At 35.6% G+C, this 18,526-nt stretch overlaps 1 protein-coding gene across 2 annotated transcripts in view; it reads right to left on the bottom strand.

Moving 5' to 3' along the window:
• Nucleotides 1-284: 284 nt before the first annotated feature.
• The window catches only part of bbs9 (Bardet-Biedl syndrome 9), a 150,652-nt gene continuing 132,410 nt past the window's right edge, over nucleotides 285-18,526 (bottom strand). For both annotated transcript variants that reach the window (XM_032559326.1, XM_032559325.1), the window contains one exon: nucleotides 285-2,304. In XM_032559326.1, coding sequence (XP_032415217.1) covers nucleotides 1,979-2,304 — 326 coding nt within the window. In that variant the 3' untranslated portion in view covers nucleotides 285-1,978. The remainder of the gene's footprint in view (nucleotides 2,305-18,526) is intronic.

The raw sequence follows: 18,526 nt of genomic DNA on the forward strand, positions 1-18,526 counted from the left end.
AACTGCTCCACATTTAAGCATTTGGAACAATTCATACAAAAATATACTTACAGCTCTTGGACCAATGCAGTAGGAGGCAAAGGGGAAATGACTGCTCAGAGTTAATATATATTTAAGATGTACTTCAATGTGGATGACGTTTTAACTGGCAAAAGGTGAAAACTTAGCACATTCAATGAAAGTAATTTACTCTCCACCAACAGAACAAAAGGAGGAATATTGCACAATCACAACCACAATTAGAGGGCAGTAATTGCCTAAAGTAAGACACTTTTAATACTAAATAATCATAAATAAGTTTACTTTATTCTCATGTTTGGGTATTTTAACTACAGGCTTCACAGTTACCAAAGTTTTTACAGAAATGTCTTCTGGGATAAACAATGGCTATAAAAGCAGACTCAAAGGAGGAGCCTGATGGATGTGAACCAAAACCTGCTCTACATTTCAAACATTTCAACATATGATATGAAACTTATAGTGCATGGTATCCAGTGGATACTTTTACAAAATCACCAAGATTTCTAACAGTCTTTCTTGGCAAAGATGAGATGGCGCTATTTCAACTTTTACACTTAAACATGTGTGAAATAATCAAATATCTAATTTTTTTTTTTTCTTTTTTAATGGAGGGAAACTATATTCAAACTAGAGGGCATGGGGTTTTTGCTCAGACAACAGAGGCTGAGACCAACATTTCAAACAGCCATCTGTTTCACAATACAAGCTAAAAATAAAAATAAGTGTCCCAGACAAGAAAACAGCCTACATTGGACCCACAGACAAGTTTAATGTGGACTTACAGAGTAACGCAGAGCTGCTGGCACAGCAACTATGGCAGGAGTCTACAAACGTTAATTCTGGCAGAAATGGACCTAAAATTCTTAAAATCTATTGTCTGTTAATGACAAAAAATGTACAAATGTGCATGTGAGCATGTATCAAAATGGGGAAAAAAAGTAGTTTTTCTAAAACTTGCATCCAAGGATGTGCGGACATGAAGACATAATTAGAAAGTGTCTTAATTTTATACTAATAATGTGAAAATCATTACCAAAAAGACAAGATACAATTGTCTTTTGTGAAAGATGTTTCTTAAATGTAGTGTTTGAATCCTTTAAGGAAACTTTCAAGCTATGCCTGTCTAGTTGGCTCTGAAATGAAATATCAGAAAAAGTGTTTATGTTTTGTTGTACAAATCTGAGTTTTTTTTTTAACAACAGCAATTTTTGCTTCTAAAAAATGTCTAGTTTTCACGTTTCACTCCTATTACGCTTCTTTATTTTCTTTAAACTGACATTAACGAAGCTGCTTAAATCACAGATGAGCAAAGGTTGGAACTCCAATTGGACAAGTACGTGTCCATACGCCACCACACGTCCGTCTTGAGTGAACCAAACTTTAAAAAGCGGTGAAGGTCAGATGGGGGTGGCTGCAGCAGTGGCGGCTGTGGGATGTAGCCTTGATTTACCCAGAAGCAGCAGGGCGGCCGGACGAGCCAGGCGATTTTTATTCCTGGTGGAAAGGCAGCGAGGGCTCCGGTGAACCCTCAAAGTGTGTGTGGGTGTGAGCTGGTTTGGGGCCCTTGCTGAAATTAGTGCTGCGGGTTCAAATGCTGCTGAGGCAAGACAAAGACAACGAAGAGCAGGAGGAGGAGTTTGCGTTCATCCTCACTCCTCGTCGACTCCAAGTTCACCACAGTTGGAAAACACACTCTCTGAATGGCTATATGTTGTGGATTCAGCAGAAGAGCAGCGGATCAGCGCGGTTGTGTAAAAACATCTGGGAGGAAATGGTTTTGCCACTGAGAAATGTAACCCTAACAGAATATTTACAACTAAATACATATGTAAACTGTATAAATGGACATATTTCTGTTACATTGCCCTGTTTATGTTGACATGTAAACAGTATAAGTGTGGAAGATGAACTTTATATTTTTAAATGCATATAAAGATTACATATTGCATTGCTTCCATCAGTCCTCTCCGGCTTCCGGGTCTTTCTTCTTCTCTTTTACTTTTAAAGAGGACTTCCTGGACACTTTTTTGTCCCCAGACTCCTTTCCTTCTTTGTCTTTCTCCTTCTTCTCTTTTTTTTCCTTGGAAGAAGATGACTCTTTCTTCTTTGTATCATCCTTGGGCTCTTTGGGCTCCTTGCTGGAATCCTTCTTTGACTCTTTTTTGTCTTTTGATGGCTCCTTTTTCTCCCTTTTCACCTCCTTGAGGGTCTCCTCTGGAACTCCTGCTTCCTCTTTCACATCTGCCTCAGATGGCTCTCTGGAAACTTCTTTCTTCTCTTTTTCTAAATCAGAAAAAACAAGACATACAAAAAAGGCAGTTATTTTGTTGATTACGAGGAAAATACAGGTTTAACTTGAAAAGGAAGGAGGGAAATTAGACTGCAAAAGCACTAAATCCTACTAAGTATTTTTAGTCTAGTTTCTGAAATAAGATCAAACTTACAAGTAACTTTTCAGCAAGATGTAGGAGCTTGTTTTAAGTCAATAATTGGTTAATGTTGATGGAGAACTACTAGTTCCATTGGCAAATTATTTCACCTACAACATGGGAAATTGGTCTTGTAACATGGCAAATGTTTTTGAGAGATGTGAAAAGTTTTGTGTGTCAAGGAGCATTTCTGGGCAGAGAATTGAATGATGCAACAAAGAAGAGATTTGGCTCTGTTGTTATTTAATTGCCCTAGAATGAGGATTAGTTCATGTTTGAAACAGACTGATGTAAACACACTTTTAATGTGAGAACAAATTGAGTGACAACAGCACCTGCTGCATGACAAAGAAACTCCTCTTAATCTAACTTCCCCCATCCTTTGTAAAGACACACACATGAATACACACAGTCTTCAGCTCCGCCTCCTCCAGCTTGAACTGGCACTCTGATAAGATGATAACAGGACTGTTGTCTACCAACAATGAGACGCACTCCTTATCTCCATGAGAACAGAGAGGGTTTAGAGACCGCAGACGACAGCCTGGTATCTCGCTGTGAGTGGAGACTGCATTTCAACAACCGCCTCTAAAGGTATCTGAATGTGTCTGTGTGTGGGGAAGGATCTTTCCTCGGATGTACGTGATGGAGACAACAGGCTGTCCTCTCAATCTGCTCACAGACTCCAGAAAGAAGCTAATCAGATGGCCCATCGTCTACGGCTTTACAGACAGACTCGAGTGCCGTGTGGCAGGAGGGTGCCGTAAACACAGACTACAGTGAAAACAGCAGAGTTGGTAGTAATGAGTTACGTTTACTCAGTTACATTCACTTTTAGGACTACTTTTACTTGCACTGCACTTTGTACTATGTACTTTTACTTGAGTAATTTTACTATGAAGTATCACTACTCTTCAGTAACATTTGTGGATAATTTACACTGCAAAAACACAAAATCTTAACAAGTCTTTTTGTCCAGTTTCTAGTGCAAATATCTTAGTACATTTGAAATAAGCCTAGACCTACTTATTTAAAAGTAACTTTTCAGCAAGACATGTGGAAGTTTGTTTTAAGTCAATATTTCTTGAAGATAGATTAAAAAAAAAAAAATCTTACTAGCTCCCCTGGTCTTCTTAATGAAAAAAATCTATCAGTGGAGCTAATGTGGTTTTTAAATCTACATTCATAAATTATTTTCTTAAAAATAAGCTTCTATATATCTTGCTAAAAAGATACTTTTGAATTAGTTTTGTCTTATTCCAAGTGTACTGAGTTATTTGTACTGCAGCTTAAACAAAAATATGTGGTAATATTTTACTTTTTTGCAGTTTGCCCACTGTGAGTAACTTCACTGAATGAAGATCTTGTTTTAACCAAAAATTCACCAGACACACACCTGTAGATTTGGTTAAAATTTCATATGTTTTGCATTCAATGAATTTGATTTGCAAAAATTATTCTTTTGTCTGTTTTTGTTATTTTGTAATTATTTATATGATTATCATTTTGGTCCTTAAAATACAAACATTTTCACTGAACTTTATACTTTGCTCTGTATTATGATGTCATTTTTAAATATTAAATGACAGATGTTTTGATCAGCTACTCAGCACTTGAGTAGCCTTTTTACCAAATACCTTTCTTACTTAAGTAATTTCTTAAATGGCTACTTTTAACCCTTACTTGTCAACACTTTTTGAATATTCTACCCACCGCTGCTGAACATTCATTCTATCCTTAAAACAATTTAAATTTGAAGAATCTAAAGCTGATTTCATTTCTAATTCTGCTCACATAAGAAGAAAAATGAAAGATGATAAAATCAGTCTGCAGCAACAAAATGTACCGACTCATAGTGTAACAGCTTAATTGTGACGGCTCATTAAACCGCCTGTGTTTTACCGCCGAAAGCCACTTGTCTCCCCACCCGACCATAAAACCACAAAACTACAAACACAAGAGAGGCATACATGTATAGACAAGAAAACACATTTATATGCAAATTTACACCTAATCCACTAAATTAAGCTATAATTGAAACTTTTAAAGAATACAATAATAGCGACATGCAAATTATTGTACCACTCTCTTTTTTCTCAGAACTTTTACAATCAGACTAAAAGACACACTGGATGTGGGTGTCTCTGTCAGGATAGTGAAGTTGTAAAGAAACAAATTGTCATGGTGAAAGTGTCTGCAAACACTCCTGTTTTTTTACAAGCTCTGCCAAACCCCCCCTCCCCAATTAAATAAGTATTTTATGTGAATCAAGAGCATTTCATCAGTGGCTCTGAGTGGGTTAATCCCATAGCGACAGGCTAATGCAGACTTGATGCTAACTGTCTGGTTACAACTTCACACAAAATCCCTCTGAAGACACATCACTCCTGAGCAGCTGAGCCAACAAACACCATGAGTCTGTGTGAGTTCATATCGAGTCCACACTGACTCGAAACAATACCAATGAGAAACATTTGAAGCAGACCCAATAGGTTCCTAGAGGCTAAATGTTTTAATGTCTCTTCTGCTTTGATATGAAGTTACTACGTGCTGGTCCTCTGCTCTCCTAGCTCTCCTAAAAAAAAGATCTATATAAAACTGTCAAACCAAAATAAACGGTTAAATCGAACTAGTCTGAACTCAGACTGGCTCCTTAATAATGACCAGGTCACCTAGTGGCCCATTGGAAAAGATAGATTTAATGCTGAAATTCTTCTTAACTACAAAATAAGAGAAAGATGTAGCTTTGATTTTTTTTCCTTTCCTTTTCTTTTTTGAAATATTCAGTTGATTAAATAAAATGTGTATGTTTTTCCAAAATATGTATTTTTACATGTTTTATCTTTGTTTTGTTCTGTGAATTGATTAGTAGATGGGTGCTTGTTTGCGCTTAACCTTTTATACAACATCAACCACTAAAAAGGTATAAATATCTAACTCAACTATTTATATGATCCAACTATTTACATGAACAATAAAAATATAGATGTTTATTGAACAATAAACAATAAACTATTTTTTGTTTATTGTTTTTGCCTTTTACACATGGGTCTAGAGTAATTCAAATCCCTGGCAAATTTAGAATTAGAACAATTTTTACTTAACCAAAAGGTTTGTATGGTACAGAGAAGGATACTGATATCTCTTACAAGACAACAAAATGTCAAAGGATGATAAGTTTTGAATAAAACCAACATGCATCAGTGTTTATTTAGTTTATTCAAAATGAAATTTTATAAATTGCATTTTAATAAATGCAATTATTAAACTGCTTTAATTAAATACAATTTAATAAATGCTCTAATACCACTAGTGGTATTAAAGCAATGTTTTAGTCTAGTTTTCACTGATATTTAGACTTATATTTGCTGATAAGATAGGTTGGAAGGCCTCCTTACTGTAACCCTAATTGTAGGACAGCTCCCTTCACTGATTCTCTCAGATTTAGATTGGCATCCCCAAAACTGAAGAAATATGTTAGTCAAATTAAAGTATTCATTTTAGACCTATAGTAAATTTTCCAGAAGGATGAACAGTTAAAGTAGAACTGTAAGCACTTCTGTGTGATGTTGAAATGAGCCATCAACAGGAATCAAAATGGTTATAATTAGGTGTTATTCCACTTCACACTTACTCACCAAAATGGTTCTGTGTCTACCTTCCTTGTTGGCTCAGAGGCATCGCAGTAACACGTCAACACCAACACTTTATGTCTCCTCTGGCTTTACACAGGTTAAATCAAACAAGCAAAAAAGTTTCTAAGATGCAACTTTAAGAAATTAAACTTTAGACTATTTAATTTATTGCTTTTTACATTCACGCTAATAAAAAAAAACAACAGTAAAAGATTAGAACAGTGCATGCTTTTCAAAAATATTACAGTGCTTATTTGTTTTGGTGGGTATGAAAGATAAAAGTGACATAAAAGTCATATCAGATTAGAGGAATACAGCTGTTTAATTTAATATCTTAATTTAACAGTCGAACATTCAGCCTGAGCCTTACTGATGCGTTTAATGGGTTATGAACTGATTAACAGCAGCCTGGTTATGTATCCACAGATGCTGAGAGATTGATCTGATCTTTCTTGGCGTTTTATTGGTTTACAGATGTCAGCCAGGCAGTGAGGTTCAATTTAATCTAATCATTATGATGGCTTACTGTGCTCTGTTGTTTGATGGCTTTGTTTCACAAAGGTCATATGTGTAATATTGGCTTAATACAATTTTTAATATCTGAGGTCAAAAGTGCATCAGAAGGTTTCAGTGCAAAGATACAAAAATAAACATTGCAGAACATTTTGTTTTTGTATTATTTTGTCCAATAAAGGATTAAACAAATGAAAGTATGATCTGAATATCAAATTTGACTTTCAATATAAACTTCCAGGTAATCTAAAAATAATCCTGATAGTGAAAGTGGGATTAAATTTATCTTTTGGAGTCAACAGTTTCATCTAAATCTATCCATGCAGGTTAACGTTGATGATAAATATGTGGCTTTGGAGGAACTCTGCACTGATGGGAGGTCAATAATCATCATTGTAGGCAGGGGTCAACCCCTCATTGGCTGTGTGTCAAAAGGTCAATGGCCCTCACCTCTTTGGCTTGTTATTTCAGCACAAATACAAATGTGAACTAACAAAACTCAAGTTAGATGTTCTCTTTTGCTTTAAAGAACAATAAACAGTCAAATGACAGCTAATCTGCTTCACAAAAATGATCAATATCTTTCTGAGATAAATGTTTTACTTTATATGTCTGTATTTTTTCAGTGCAAACACAACAAACTCCATCTATCTTAATGACATCCAGAGGCAGGAGGCAAACATTTTATAGAAATTGTTTGTTGAGCTTTGGAACATTGGGTTTCTACACATTTTTATGTCACAATTCAAAATTTTTTCCACACTCAGTTTTTAAGACTTTTAATTCTTTTACTGCATTTTAGAAATATAAAAGCAGAAGTTGATAATCAAGTTATGGATAATCAGATTATGAAAGTAGAGCCTGTTCATTCTACATTGAACAGGCTCTAACTTTGAAACCTGGAAAAGTTAGAGAAGGACAGAAGAATGAAAGGATAGGATGAAAGAGAAGTGGAAAAATGAGTGAATGGATAAATCGAGGAATAGATGTAATGTTTAGAAAATGAGACAGGAAATTAAGTCCTGAAATACAAATATTTTCTTTTTCCATACATATCCATTCTTGTCCAGACTGTTAATGAACCCTGTCAACCACAATTATGTGCACAAAACTGAATCTCACATAAACACTTTTCAAATTCCACTAATTATATTTATTATATGCTGTTTGAGCAATATAAAACATCCATGACAAGGCTGATGATAAAAATAGTTAGTTGTTAGCATGCATCTTAATTTTGTGGTGCTGAAAGGACAGTTCCTTAAAAGATGTGTGTGTAAATTATCTAGTTTGTTGCAATAATTATGATCAAACGATTGTCAGTGTTTGTAATCTTTTACTAGCTCTTGCCTGTTTCTGTCTTTCACTGTTGAATATTTCCCATGTTGAACCTGAAGGACTTTTCTTGTAAAAGGTATGTGATTAAATCTGTCAGTGTTTTTGCAATCGCCAGGAGGTACCCCTTCCTAAAATGTTGATGAAAAAGAAGTCACGACTAATCTGAAGTCTGACAGTAAGGACAGAGGACACTCTCATGCTTGGCCTTAAATCCTGTAGCGTAACATTATAAAAGTCAAATGAGCAGATCTGTGAAAACTTTCCACGTGTTTGTAGGTCAGGAACATTCACAATCACCCAGGGAGACCAAAGTGCCAAACGTTTTGCTTTTATTTCCAAAGTATGAAATAAAACTGTGTGCGAGGGTCAGGTCCTTGAGGGAGTGGTAGCAATGAGCCGATAAACATTGATGTTGTAAGACAAGATGGTAGCTTCCCTTTTGTATGGAAGCCTAAAGGGGTCAGGTCACGTCATGTCAGTGTGTTACTTCAACAAACTAACAAAGTTGAAGTGTGTAGACCAAACAGTGCAGAGCTGTGTGTGCCACGTCATTCTGATATGAAGGGATCAACATGACTTTAACCTCTTTTCACATGGGACAGCAGCTAGCTGGAAAAGTTAAAACAGCCTAGAGTTGTTTTAATCCAATATGAAACTGGCCCAGCTGGGTCCAATGTAGGTCTGTTCAACAGGAAACTAAACTATGGATAATTTATGTCATCAAACAGCATGTTATTAGTTATAGGGAATGCTTCTTAGGAAAATAAACCCATTATGATATTGTTCTCTGGAATGAGCAAGGAGGTGTTTCATTTTAAGAAGCATGTTTGTTGGCATAACGGATAAGAAAAAAGGGTGGTCACATTATTTATGTACTGACTGGCTTTAATGACATTACTGGGCTTGTGCACTTAGTGGCTTGCATGTAGATTCTGTGTTTCTGATTTCGTTGCATGTCTTCTCTCACCTTAGTTTGGGTTTCTAAAAAAAAAAAGTTTAAACAAAGATAGTGTCTTAGTTCTTGATCAGGGGATTTGTAGATATTACTTCCCTTTGACTTTATGGTTAGCAATCATACTCCCGGTACAAACTTTGAATGGAAAAAATAAATTATGTCACTTTAGGAACCAATTTAAAGGAGACTATTTTCTCATCTGGCGAGAAAATAACACAATCGGAAATTCAGGAAGACAGAAAAGGTTCATGGGATGATTTTCTTACAGATTTTAGGATTTAAGTGTAGTTATTATAAATACAAAGCATCTTCATGAAATATCTAAGCACATATAACTTTAATTCAAATAGTTGAGAATTTTTTTCTGAATGAGTTCGGCTGACATCACTGGCCATTTTCTACACAAAGTCTGTGTATAACTTACTTGAGGTGCTTTCACAATAGGTGGTTACTCTGCACTGATTAATAATTACAATAGTATTGTGTTATTTTCATTGATATCATTTTTAGATTTTAGTGATCCTCTATTATTTTCAATTCTCTGTGCAGTTTTACAAAAGGTCTTTATTTTCTATCCATAAAACTGATTGAAAGTGCTTCACAAATGTTAAGTTTTTTATATCATTGACTACTTTCCCCCTTATAACTCCATTAATTCTTCATGGCACAGACTCAACAAGGTGTCAGAATCCTTTCTCAGAGATTTTGGTCCATATTGCCATGGCAGCACCACACATTTGCTTCAAATTTGTAAATGATGTAAATCTTCTATTCCACCAGATTCCATAGGTGCTCTTGGGGCCATTGAAACTCAATGAACTTACTATTTGTGTTTAAATACAACTACACATGTATGTCTCATCATGTGTCCACCAAAAGGTGAATAGGAAAACCTTGCAAATACCAAATAGATGAGTGGTGTAGCAATTTCCACCATTGGCCTGTGTGATCCTTTAAATGACAGGTGTCTGGTTTCTTTATTCTCTAAGAGAATTTAGTCGTAAACACTTGTTTGTTCCTAGTGACACAGAAACAAAAACCACAGCAACAAAGGTCAGCGTGTCCAAAAGATAAAGAGAACGACGCTATCTGTGGTTTGTTCAAAGCCCACATTTTCTGCCTGGATTCATGTGTTAGCAGTGGATCATAGAATTGCATTCATCTGCAGGGAGGCATAGTCAAAATAGAGGAGGCCGCACAGATCGCCCGCATGCCAGTGCCGTCAGCATGCCGGACGCTGAAGCTGAAGACTTACTGATTTACAGAATCCACCATGCTGTTCATGTGTGTTACAGAAAGACAGAATCTGTTAAGAACTGACTGATTGGATCTGTACCAAAGTGTATGTTTGTAGATTGTGAAATTTGTGAGTGTTTATGTTGAAATCCCATATGCTTTTGTGCTGCAAATCTTAGATAGAATTATGTGGAGTCAAAAACCTGAATCTGTGTAGTCGATGGTAAACGACAAGAGAGCGAAAACAGAAAGCCCTACAACACACACTATTTAAACAAGGAGAAAGTTGACAGGTTGTATCACAGTGCCTTTTAATTTTAGGTCAGCCTAGTGAATAATTTCATTATTATTTACAATCATTAGCTGCGCAATAAAATCAAGTGTTTTTGTTAGAAAATCATAAATAGATTGTGAAGGGAGATCAATTTGGCGTGGAGTGGTAACTGCTCACGTTTTCTGAACTTGATAAGCATGATTGCACGAGCGTATCTGACGTTGAGATGAAGGTGTAAAACATTTGCCTATTCAGCTTATTGCACAATGTTAGTGATCCAAGCATTAAAAAACCTTTCAGTCTTTAAAAAATAATTTTAAAGGCTTAAAACATGCTTTTCAAGTAGATTAAAAAAACAAAACCGGCAAGTTTTTTTAGTAACTAAAACTCCATTGCTGTAGGAACTTGATTTCTGAACTTTAACTCTCACTCTAAAACAACTTGTTTGTACAAATAGTGGCAGCAGAATAACTGGCTTGTATACAGCAGAAGGCTTTCTCATCCTTTATTTTGGACATTTGAAAATTCAAAAGAGATAGGTCTGATAAGATTTAAGGACTTTGTAATAAAAACAAAATGCAATCAACATTTAAATTTGGATAAATTGAACAAAGAAAACGTGAAAAGTACTGATTTATGTTTTCAGATGAGGCAATAAAGTTGAGAAATGCAAAAACTTAAAGATAGAGAGAGGCTGAGACCTTTGCTTAGGTTCTCTCTCTCTCTCTATGGGTGTGGTATAGTGGGTGGGTTCATTCCCGTGGTCGGCCAAGATATTTTTTCTCTGCTCAGCTACGCCCTGCAACTAACCAACATGCAGACACACACATACCGGCACACACATAATGTACAGAAAAATATATGGTGGCTAGTCCAAAGAACCAACGATAGAAAAGAACACGAAGCTTTCCAGGTCTGGTAGTGACATAAAACTTCTGCGTTTGTCTCTCACAATCACACACCGATGCACAAAAACATGCACAAATGCATTCATACATGCCTCTGTCTACTTCCTCCGCACTCTGTGCTCTCTGTCTAAATACAGCCAACCACATCAGAGACAACGCTTACAATGCTGGGTGAGTTACACACTCACATACACACACACACATAAACTGTAAATTTTACTCAATATGTACAGCATATACATAACTCTAAAATGAAAACACACACCATGCAATAAAAACTGGATGATGATTTACACATGTGAACAGATACTTACATACTGTAGCTTAAATGTAGGCTGTTAAATCTAGTTTGGGTATGTGTGTTTGTTCAGTTGGCTTCTGTTGAGGTTGGCCTGTTGTTCTTGTCTGAGACAACAGTCCACCCCTGGAAATTGTTTTAACACTCCTCCACCATAGAAACACCAAGGCACAGTTTTAAACAGACACCCAAAGTCTCTAAGCTTAAGGAAAAGAAAATCAGAGTAGATTATTGCATCCTGATTGTGTGTGCTATCTGACATCATAAACAAAGACAGACAAAACATTTAATTAAGCCCAGAGTTATTCATACCTCTGGCATATTTAGATTTAAATGATTTAATTTTAGGACAGAACATTTGTTTTCGTACATCCTGCTACAGTTCTAACTTCCAATCTATTAATGCAATGTTATGTTGGATATCTTTGTATGTTTTTTTATTATGTTCTGAAAGACAGAGACTTGCTAGAAAACAGCAATTATGCTGAGCCAGGCCTGATTAAAAAAAATCTGTTTCAATTAAAAAAACACATAGTATATTACAATGAGTAAGCACTGAGATAAAAACTTGGCTTAACAAAGTAGAAGTAGTCCCTGATGGAGTGCTTAATTCCTATTGTTCCCCATAAAATCTAATAGTATATGCACCAGCCAAGTTTTGCTAATCCATCTCTTGTATAACAGACCATCAGCAGGTGTGACTCTTTTGGTAGTTCGATGGTTTGGAGATTATCATTTTTGAGATTAATATGGATGTTAAATTGTAATTTTAAAACTGCTATACAATAAATTCTGTATAACAGTTTTCCTCTTCTTCTCTCAGAAGAGGAAAACTTTTACACCAGGTGTGACTAACTAAAAACAATAGCTCTATTCATCATTTTCAGATGTGTGTTTGAGGAAGGAAGATTTCAGTAAAACTGCAATCTTGGCACTTGTGAACTTGTGGAAGTAGTTGGCCCTTACAGAAGTCTCGCATATCCCCCTCCTCAGTGTCAAACCTTAAGGCAGGATATTTTGGTGTCTCCTGAAGAGGAAGAAGATATTGTCCCCCAATGATTTCTTGATCTGCCCCAGAGTCTATTCCCAGGGGCAGAAACCCAAATTACCTTCAAAGGGAAGCTTGCTGATCAGATATGTAAACCACATCAACTGACCTTTTCCTATGTGAAGTAGCAGAGGCCCCACTCTGTGTCCTGTAGGAACTTCAACACATTGGGAAATCAGCAGCACTCATAAACATTTTATCAAATAGTGAGTTATCTGGATTTACGTTTACGTATCTGGATCAGTTTGAATCATTTATCTGATATAAGCTCCAGAATTTTGAATTTACAACCCACCCTGCTACCAGCCTAACGCTTCCTGAATGACAGCATCAATAAAACTCCCACCATGTGAAATATAAATGGACAAGGCATAACCAGCAGGCTTGTGGCTTTTGCTCTTCATGAAGCTAATTATAAAAATATTTCCAGATATTTTCAGATCTTCTTATATTTCACTCTACTATGTGTTTTTCTTGTTGCTCATGCAGAGCAAAGAGAGGAAGGGGAAACACCCAGGCTGCCACAAAAGAAGCACCCTGATGGGGAAATACCCTGCACACAGACTTCCCTTCTCCCCAAACTTAAAACCAGTCTGAAAGACCCCAGAGGACCTGAGGGACACCAAAGGATTTATACCGGTTTTTAAATGCACATTAAAAGGACCAAATCACACACACCTCATAAGTAAATCATAATACAGTCACAGAGAGTTAATACCCCTAAAGGTTAAAGGAGGTAAACTGGAAAATCCTTAACCCTGTTAATAGGTAGGAAACACTAAAGTAGGATATCTGAATGGTAAAAATGCAATTCCCTTTCTCCCCAAAAGAAATGTTCTTTTTCACCTGCTCCTTTCATCTGTTTTCTTTCACTCGTGTACCAGTTCCCTGTGCCAGTTTCCATCCACTTTACTTTTTTCCTCTTTTCTCTCTTCTTATAAACCAAGTTTACCCCCTTTGACTTCATAACGATTTACCTCTTTTACACTATTCTCACACTTTCCTGTCTATATGTACATTTATTCTATCTCTTCTTATATTTCTAAATGGGCACCTGTTCAAGTTCATTGTAGGAAACAGCAGCTGTGGCTCTGCATGTGTCTTTTAATTGTACTGTGGTAAGCCACCATTCTTCCTCCGTCTCCTCCGTGCCACTGCCTCTGCCAAAGATACACTTCCCATTGCCAGGAAGGAATAAGGAGCGAAAGGAGAGAAGAAACCAGAAAGTAAGCCTTCTGACCCCTGCAGGGTGAAAACAGAGGAGACATTGTACTTGCATGAAGGAGTCATTTCATTTTTCTGTATTTCCCACATCCATGGATTCCATATAATCTGTGAATAAAATCTCTCATCTATTATTTGGATTTCATTTTCTGATAAATAATTTTGAATCACTCAACTTGCAAAAATAACTTTCAGTTGTAAATCTGAAACCTGACTTCACAATTCTGGACATACTTTATCCCAAAGTAAAATTAAATGTGGAAACTCATATCTTCCAAATATATTCAAGAAGGTTTTTGTGAATGATGATGCTGTAGGCAGGAAGGATCTCTGGTAGCAGCAGTCAGCAATGAAAGTGAAGACTGATAATGATTAGACTGTCATGGCATGCTAACAGCTCAATATCTGGAAAGTAGAGATGGTATTTCACAGTAACTTGTCCTGGATAACACCATCAGTTGTTGACAAGCATCGCTTGTTCACCTCATTTGCTTTTGTTGCTCCTCTTTAAATCTGTCTGGTCCAGAAAAAGGAATGTTTAAGTTGTATTTAGTGTCACAAAAAAGCTAGCAGTGTAACAAGATCTAAGTGATATAAAAATTCAACAATATTTCAAATGAAAAGCCAAGTATAATCCAGAAACCATCAAAATGGGACTTCAGCAGGTGAAGGAAATGACATAAAATGACACCCTGTTGTTTGAGAGTCTTATTTTACAGCCAGAAACTTGGTGCATTATGAGATGCCCTTGGCATTTACGAAGTTGGCTTGTTGTCAGACTGGCAGACAAGACTTTGTTATAAAAGTACTGAAGAAGTTCTCACCACTTTAAAGTGCTTGTGTGGCAGCAAGCTAAAAATAGTGACAGAGAAGACAGAAATTACTTCTACATACTGAAAAATTTATTACTAGCTAACTGTTATCTGTTAATAAAGCTGAAGTTTGTCTTTGCTACGTAGCTTCCTATTGGTGCTCAGTAAAATTTGTTTTTCACACTTTTTATTAAGTTTGGACAGCACTGTATCATCTCCACTTATAATTACTTAGATTCATCAATCTAGAACTGTATAATTATACAAACAAAGATTTATGAAAACTTTATCCGATTTCAGAAAGAGATAAAGGATGTATTTTCAATGTTTTTATTATTATGAGACGTTACAATTAGACAAGAATACAAAATGCAAATGAGGGATTGGAAATGGGTACTATTCATTTTCATACACATGTAGCTTTGATTATTTTGTACCCATATAAGTTTGATACCAACTATATCTGTAAGTTCATACCTACCAGAGAGATATTTCACACCTGCTTTGAAGACTGACAGTTCAAAATTATTTTTCAAATTTAGTCATAGTTTAACAGAATATTCTTAGCTTACTCTAGTGAATTATGCCTCACAGCAGGAGGTCATTTTGAAATATTCTGCTTTTTTGAGGAGTTGTATTATATTATTAAATCAGTCAGCTAGCTCAAAAGGAGATCAAAAGAAATACAACCTGAAATAGGCTGTAATGTACATACTGAATTTAATTAAATTAGATGTTTTCATCACTGTTTAAATTCTTAATTAGTGTATTTACAAAGAAAAATATAACAATGTGCAATTAGTTAAGTAAAATGATGCAACATACTTGTTTTACAGATATGACAAAAGCAGATACCGACAAAATGACAACATGAGGATACAAAATCAGGTTACTGATTGATAAATAGGCGAATTGGGCTTTAGCTTCTGCAATTGCTTATTGGAACTATAAACACAAAGTGTTTAAAAGAAAAGGCATACATTGCATTTTTTGTACAACTAGCATAATAAAATACACTGTGTTTGTAGAATTATTTTAAAAAGGCAATTAAAGAGCTATGAGTTCAAAAAATATTTTTTTCCCTTTTCACTTTACTTTTTTCTGTTTCTAAAACAAATCAAAACACCATTAATGACAAGCTGACAGCATGGTGACATAATATTAGTGCAGGTTGTCTGACCATCCTTCACACTGCCTGTTTGTGGTGCTACGGTTGCCAGATTCAAATCCATCAACTGTGCCTGCAATTAATAAGCCACACACGCCCACGCACACGCGCACACACACCCCCACAGCAAATTTACAGCAAACACACTTTATTCCACCAAATTAACAGGCAGAACTGCTGTGACTAGAAACACATGGAGCCTTTTGACAAACACAAACATACCAAATTGATTCAACAAACAGCCTTCAAGTAATGCTTAATATGATTTTGGAATGACTCAGTTATTTTAATGAGATTTTACCTAAGACACACACACACACATGTTCGCCTGGGGAGGAAAAGCTTCCTCATTAATCAAACATTTTCAGCAAGCTGCAGTCACACAACTCAGCTTCTTTCCTAGAACTGACTGACACTTCCTTAGCCTCCTTTCTTCCTCTGCAGCAAGATAATCCCTTAAGTACTGTTTGTGGTTTCACAGAACAGTTCTGTCAGTGGCTTCACGGTAAACTCTTTTTTTAATGGCAGGCATTTGGGGAATTAATAACAACTAACAGACATATTGAGTTGCTTCTCTCACAGATGTTAAATATGTAAACTTTCACATATTACAGACTGCAACAGTAGGCCTACTCCTGTCCTTCCAAGGATGAAAAAATCATCTTCATCTCATGATTTTGTTAATAGTAAAATTGAAGTGTTGAAGCCAAGAGAAGCTTTCTGAATAGATTTTAATCAGTGCAATTTGTCTAACTTGAAGTTAGTATATTAACATTCTAGGGACATAACCATTGAAAAATTTGTCACGATTGACAAATGCAAATTCATCCCAGTTATAAGTTCAACTCAGAACAAGTAGTAATAATGAAAAACATCGGTAATGTCATCACTTTCTCACAAAAATACATAAACATGTTTTCTATATTACATTACATATTTTAAATTACAATTTGCAGCCGGAAAACAGAATTCAGACTGTTGTGGTTTTACAAGCTGGGGATACTGTAAGATATCTTGAATAGATAGAAAATGTATTGCTCAAAGTTCATAGAACTCTAAAGACTTTTACTGTGAAAGTTTGCATTTCTTATACTGCCTTGACTTTCAAAAAGTAGCTGCTCTTCTAATTGCTTCAAGCAAAAACTGGAATATTATACTTTTAGTCACAAAGGAAAGAAGAGCTTCTGATAGAATGTTGGTCTGATTAGTTTGATAAATAAATCTAACTAGCTGGTAATAAGTTAATAGGCAAAACACGACCATTCTGAAGACAGAATTAATTCTGCTAATAGTTGACTTAAGCAATGCTGATGTTAGCAGCATTCATTCTGCTAAGAGTTGTATTAATGCTGTCTTCAGAATGGCGAGGGAGCAACTAGCTGCTGGAGACACTAAAATACTAATAGTATTTCCTTCTGCTTCAATTGAGAAAAGAAAAGGAAAAAAAATATTATCGTTACAGAGTCCATAACAAGGCTAATTTAACTCCTGGGACTCTTTAAAATATTATACTTTCATTGCTTCCTGCTTGCGCCTGTGGCAAGGCATCTCAGATGTTGGAATAGATGGAAGACAAAAAAATAAATAAATGTTTCAATTATAGTACTTTAAAAGTGATTTAATTTTAAAACAGCTGTACCAACTAAATGGTATCGGAAATCTGAAAATGTTTCATTTCTCCCACGTAGTAGGTACTTAATAAAGTGGAAAGAAAAAAGACAAGTTCCTCACAATTTAATATTGCCTCAATTAGACCTCAATTAGATTAAGTATGAAAGGCAATTTATTATGTCACTAACTTCCGTGCCTGTACTAACTTAGGAGATAGAATCCATTTGATCCAATATTGATATTAGATCAGGTTAAGGCCACCAATCCATCAACCATTCCAACCAGACAAATATCTGGAGACATTTTAGTGCTGCCGGGGGATAGCTGTTTGTTATTTTTGATGCAAATATTCCAAAACAGTGGAAATTTTGTTTGATTTTTGTTTGACATAGAAATGATACTTGAGGATGGAACTCAGGAGCAGCAAAATTCTGCACCATTAATCATGTTTTGCTGCTAAGGATCAACAGGAAAGCTATCTAAATTACAAAGAACAAGTTAGTAATAAATCGTTTAACCTTCATACGCCATGGAATATATAAGATCTACTGTATATATATTCTGATTTTTTTTTTTTTTACAGCTATCTCTGCTAACTGTGCTAACAGTGCTAATTGATAATTTGCAAAAAATACTTTCACTTGAGATTCTTCATTTTCAGTTTTCTTCTTCTGTCTCTGTTTCCCTAGCATTCCCACACACACACCAGTAAAGTCTCAATTGCATGTAAATTATTGCTGCAGTTCTTTAATCACAGCTCCAAAGAGCCATGAAGATTCCTACTGCTGTGAGCCTAAGCCAGGCTGTAAACACATGCATGAACCTAACATTTTAATGAAGAACGTTTGAAGGTAATTATATACTTTCTTGGGAGTGTTAGGATTATTTTTCTCACAAGATTCTAAGATGGAGTAGCAAGCAGCTTTGTTTTAAATGAGTTGCACATCATTTCGGTGTATATCAAAATCCCTTTAAAACAACGCTAAACTTAATTTGCCTGCACCCACTTTAAATATGTGACATAATTATCAGATTTACTTTGATTTGCACTTAAAA

Source organism: Xiphophorus hellerii, chromosome 3 (assembly GCF_003331165.1).
Source record: "Xiphophorus hellerii strain 12219 chromosome 3, Xiphophorus_hellerii-4.1, whole genome shotgun sequence".
In the NCBI taxonomy this organism is placed as follows: Eukaryota; Metazoa; Chordata; class Actinopteri; order Cyprinodontiformes; family Poeciliidae; genus Xiphophorus; species Xiphophorus hellerii.